The sequence below is a fragment of the Echinops telfairi genome, unplaced genomic scaffold (genome assembly GCF_000313985.2).
Source record: "Echinops telfairi isolate 266 unplaced genomic scaffold, ASM31398v2 ScPeMD7_7420;HRSCAF=8458, whole genome shotgun sequence".
In the NCBI taxonomy this organism is placed as follows: domain Eukaryota; kingdom Metazoa; phylum Chordata; class Mammalia; order Afrosoricida; family Tenrecidae; genus Echinops; species Echinops telfairi.
Genome location: NW_022111320.1, coordinates 42490515 through 42494809, shown reverse-complemented (window position 1 = coordinate 42494809; position 4295 = coordinate 42490515). Strand labels below are relative to the sequence as shown.

At 42.5% G+C, this 4295-nt stretch overlaps 1 protein-coding gene across 3 annotated transcripts in view; it reads right to left on the bottom strand.

The window, feature by feature from the left end:
* The window catches only part of TBC1D5 (TBC1 domain family member 5), a 570856-nt gene that overhangs the window by 74809 nt on the left and 491752 nt on the right, over positions 1 to 4295 (bottom strand). For 2 of the 3 annotated variants that reach the window (XM_045297525.1, XM_045297524.1), the window contains one exon: positions 3595 to 3660. The exons of the other annotated variant lie outside the window; for it this stretch is intronic. In XM_045297525.1, the coding sequence (XP_045153460.1) occupies positions 3595 to 3660 (66 nt within the window). The remainder of the gene's footprint in view (positions 1 to 3594; positions 3661 to 4295) is intronic. 3 annotated transcript variants of the gene reach the window in all.

Sequence of the window (4295 nt, the reverse complement as noted above, 5' to 3'; positions counted from 1 at the left end):
GGCAGGAGAAGGCAGGAGGCACCTGGTAACCTTTGGCTTCCTTACTGATTGCAGTAGGAGGTTAGATGTCTGATGGATGAAGTCATCCATCATCATCATCTGTGGTGTCAGGAGAGAGCGCAGCTGGAAGCAGGTGGATCCGGAAGCCCCTGGGACACACATGCTCTAGCTTGGCCATGAAGTCAGCTATTACTGGGCCGGGTGCTTGCATGCATATATCAGCTTTTAGAGCATCAGAAATGCTTACATAGAAAAGATAACGATGTTGAGCGAGCTCCTTCATTGGATTCTGAAAACTCAAAAGGTATTTGAGGCCGAGTACATCGTGGTTCTGCCATCACCAGTGGTGCCTGGTCAGGGAGTCCTCTCAAGCCCTTACTACCAGCCAGTAGAATCACAGCCCTACAGTAACCTTTGGTGTACTTGTGTGTCCTCTCTCACAGATAGGTTAAGTAACCTCCCAGGGTACCCAGCCAGTCAGGGAGGGAGCCAAGAAAGAGCCCTGGCTCAGAATAGCCACCCCACCCTGCATCCAAATGCCTACGAGAACGTTTTAGTAATGTAATTTTAAAATTGGATTCAATAGAAATGGAAAAAGAGGACTTTCAAAAGTAGAGTGCAAATCCTAACCTTGCTTACGAACCTCATTTATTAAAAAAAAGTGTCACAAAAATGCACTTCTAGCTAATTGATGCTGCCCATCATGATGTTTCCCATGATCTTCTATTTAGCTGCCTTTGTAAAGCGATTGTACCGAACTTCATGAGAGGATCGGCTCCCTTTCAGGAACTTCACTTCCCCACAGCCAGAGCGAACATAACAATGTGTCCACAGGGGCCAGGTTCTGCCTCAGTGACTCCACCTCCCTCCTCTCACGTTGCCCTACCCATGTGCTGCTGGCTGCCTGCTCAGGGTCATTTCTACTAGTGCTTTCTCCCATTTCTTCAAGGTCCAGGTAGGCAGCCATTGCCACACCAGGGAGCAACTATCACATGACTGTGACTCCCAGGCTGCCAGGCGGACTCGGCTTAACATGTGCTCTTCCTTTCTGGAAGGAAGCCAGAGAATTGCAACAGTGGCTACTCTTGGGGAAAATGGGTTCGCAGAAAGAGACGGGTGGAGAAAAGGGAATTCCACCCCCACCACTTTAAAAAATAATGGCCTTAATTAGGAATATCTAACATGATATATGACGATAGCATTAGAGGTCAGCAGTTAGAAATCACCAGGCACTTTGTGGGAGAAGGATGAGGCTTTCCACTCCGTCTGTGGTCTTGGAAACCCACAGGGACAGACAGCTCTATGTTACCCTGTGTGGTCTCTGAGTGGGAACGGGCTTGACTGCAGTGAATTTGCACTTCTGCTTGAAGACTGCTCATGTCTTCATTTTGTCTTAAAAGATCCATGGCTGTCTGGACAGGGAGGTTTTAGGTCCCCCCCCCTTTATATTAAGATATCTAGATACATTATTATATAATGATAGACTTTCTGTATGTGTATATAATATGTACTTATAATTGGACACATAATATAAACACACACAAATTGCAGAAACACCCATGGCAATGATTTTCAAATTTAAATTTCTTTTCTAATGGTCCGTTCATTACATGATTATACTTATACATGCATAATTCTTTCAAAGACATTCTAAAGTCTCTTGAGAAAATGCATGCATGTATATGTGTTTCAAAACTTTTGATTTGTAAGTAAGTCCTAGATATCTCTTGGAAAAGGGCTCTGGGTGTAGGTATGCCGTATCTAAATATCATTTCAAAGGAACCCAGTGGCACATTTTAAATGATTGCAACCTAGGCTGGGAAGTATGAAATGAAACTTTCAACATCAGTTATTAACCTAAACAAATTGTCCAATGGCATTTTGTGTTCATATAAAAAAATAGACAAAACCTATATAATTACTATTGCTAAAAGTGAAGAGAGGTAAACTTCCGTGGGAAATTATTGTTCTTTTATGATGTAACCACTGAAAGTGTGGCTCTTCATTGCCTCTGCAGGGTGAACTAGGACGTTTGGGCCTTAGCTTTCAGAGAGGGCCATGCTCTGCTCTCTGGATGACAGAACCCACGGTAAACACTTACTTTCACAGACAGAGTGAGAGCCTGTGAATCTCACCCCATTAGGTTATAACACTGGTATTAAATTACATGCACTCACAGACAAAACTAAAGAGGCATCATTTGGGGATGATCTGTCATTTTATAATCTTCATGGCACTGTATCCCTTGATGATGGGTCAGGCTGTGAAGATGAGCTCTTTTGAACAAATACTGGGAAAAATAAACAGCTTTTCTTAGAAGCCCCTGAGCTAGACAAGTCATTTCAGATCACCTGGTTTAATGGCCAGGAGACAGCCAGGAACTGTGCCCCTGAAACCTGGAACTACGTACAGAAGGAAGCCCGCACCCTCTGCTGCCAGAAGATGGTGATTTTTAAATTTTAATGAAGCCAACACATCAATCATGTAATCATAACCCACTCCTTTTTGTTAATTTATTAAAGGGCAGGGAGACCATGAAAGCAAATTCTATTAATTATTATACTAGTATTTTAATTTTAATAGCAATTATATGGGTAATTTAAATAAAGAAAACCATGGAATGAATTTTCCTTCATACATCTCTCTAGTCTGGATCGGAATGGAAGATTCTTCAAGTTAAGATCATTTTCACTTTGGCTTCCGTGTATACAGAAATTCTATCCACGGTATACTTCCTTTAACAGATGACATTATAAAAGACTACATACTTCAAAAACCAAGACACAAACTCACGGCCATCAAGTCGATGCGCTCAGAGTGACTCCACAGAGCAGTGCAGAACTGTCCTCGGAGTTTCCGAGACTGTAACTCTTCCCATAGTAGAAAGCCTCGTTTTCCTCCCGTGGACCGGCTGGTGGTTTTGAACTGCTGACCTTGCAGTTAGCAGGCCAACTTGTAACCTCTACCCTTGCCGGGTGCTTTAAAATTTGTCAGAGCTGCTAGCTGCTGGATGTGGACTACTGGTTCTTCTAGTAAACCCTTTCCAGACTTTGAAGAGAGCGACATTCATCTATCCTGTTTGTATTCGAATTCATGGTGAGCTACGGTACATGAAGACTGGTCACACTTTAAATTCTGTGAGTTAAAAACGTGAGTTAAAAACGTATTTCAAAATTAGGTGGCGGGTCTTTTAGGAAAAGCGTAGTCAGTGCTTCTGGCTAATCCCAGCATGCAGATGTCTACTCTCCGAGTCAATCTGTCACATGCTGTCACAGAACACCTGTGCAACAAGAATATCTCCGTGCGGGCTGCCACCCAAAGTGCCACGTTAAAACAACCACAAAATATAGGGCAAGGCACATTTCGCCAGGAAAGGGGGCTGGCGCACTTTTAATAGAGAACCGGCCTCACCTTGGAAGACATGAAGGACTTTTGCTTTAAACAACAGTGCCACTCTGTGGCCGTGTGATGGTAGTGAACTGATCCGCGGTGAATGGAGGTGGGCAAAGCGGGGTGGGGGAATAGGGTTTGGGAAAAGGCAATGATACTAAGGCAGGCAAAGAGGGAGCCGCTGTGTTGCCGTGGTAACTGTACCTTGGGGGTCAGTTAGAGTCTGGGCAGGAGCAGAAACCTGAGCATCGCTTCCTGTAACTACATCGCCTAGATTTCATAAGGAAAAAATAATTAGATTGCATAAAGAAGAAATAATCAACTTTACTTTCTTTCATGCCACATCTTGTCATACACCCACCAATCCAAGTGCTAACAGGCCAACTGTCACATAGCAGACACTAAGATCAAAGAATCTTACAAAGAAATGATTGTTAAAAGTGGTTCCTGAGCAACTCTGGGTTCAAAAAGAAATTTCTCCCAGAGTCCAGGAAGCTCGAGCAATCAAATTATTGTGCTGCACAGATCCTATGATGCTACGAAGATTCATGCCACTTTCTGACAATATTCTTTCTGGAAAAGAGTTCTATCCCAAAGTTTGTATGTCATTTACTATGAAATCGGCATGCTTTTGCAATTGATAGCTGCCGTCGCAGACTAAATTTATTAACAAAACCTGAAGCCAAATTCTCTAGTGAAGACCTAAATAAACCCTCTTCTTTATCTAGAAAGACTCAAATAAACCTCTATGTCTAGAGAAAAGTTTTAACTTCAAATTAGGTGACAAAAAGATGTTATAAGTTACAACATGTACGTTTAAATGTCAACACGTAAAAATAAACCTGTGAACTGCATACCCTTTCAGCACGATAGAGTTCTTATAGGCAAGATTTCATTTATAAATT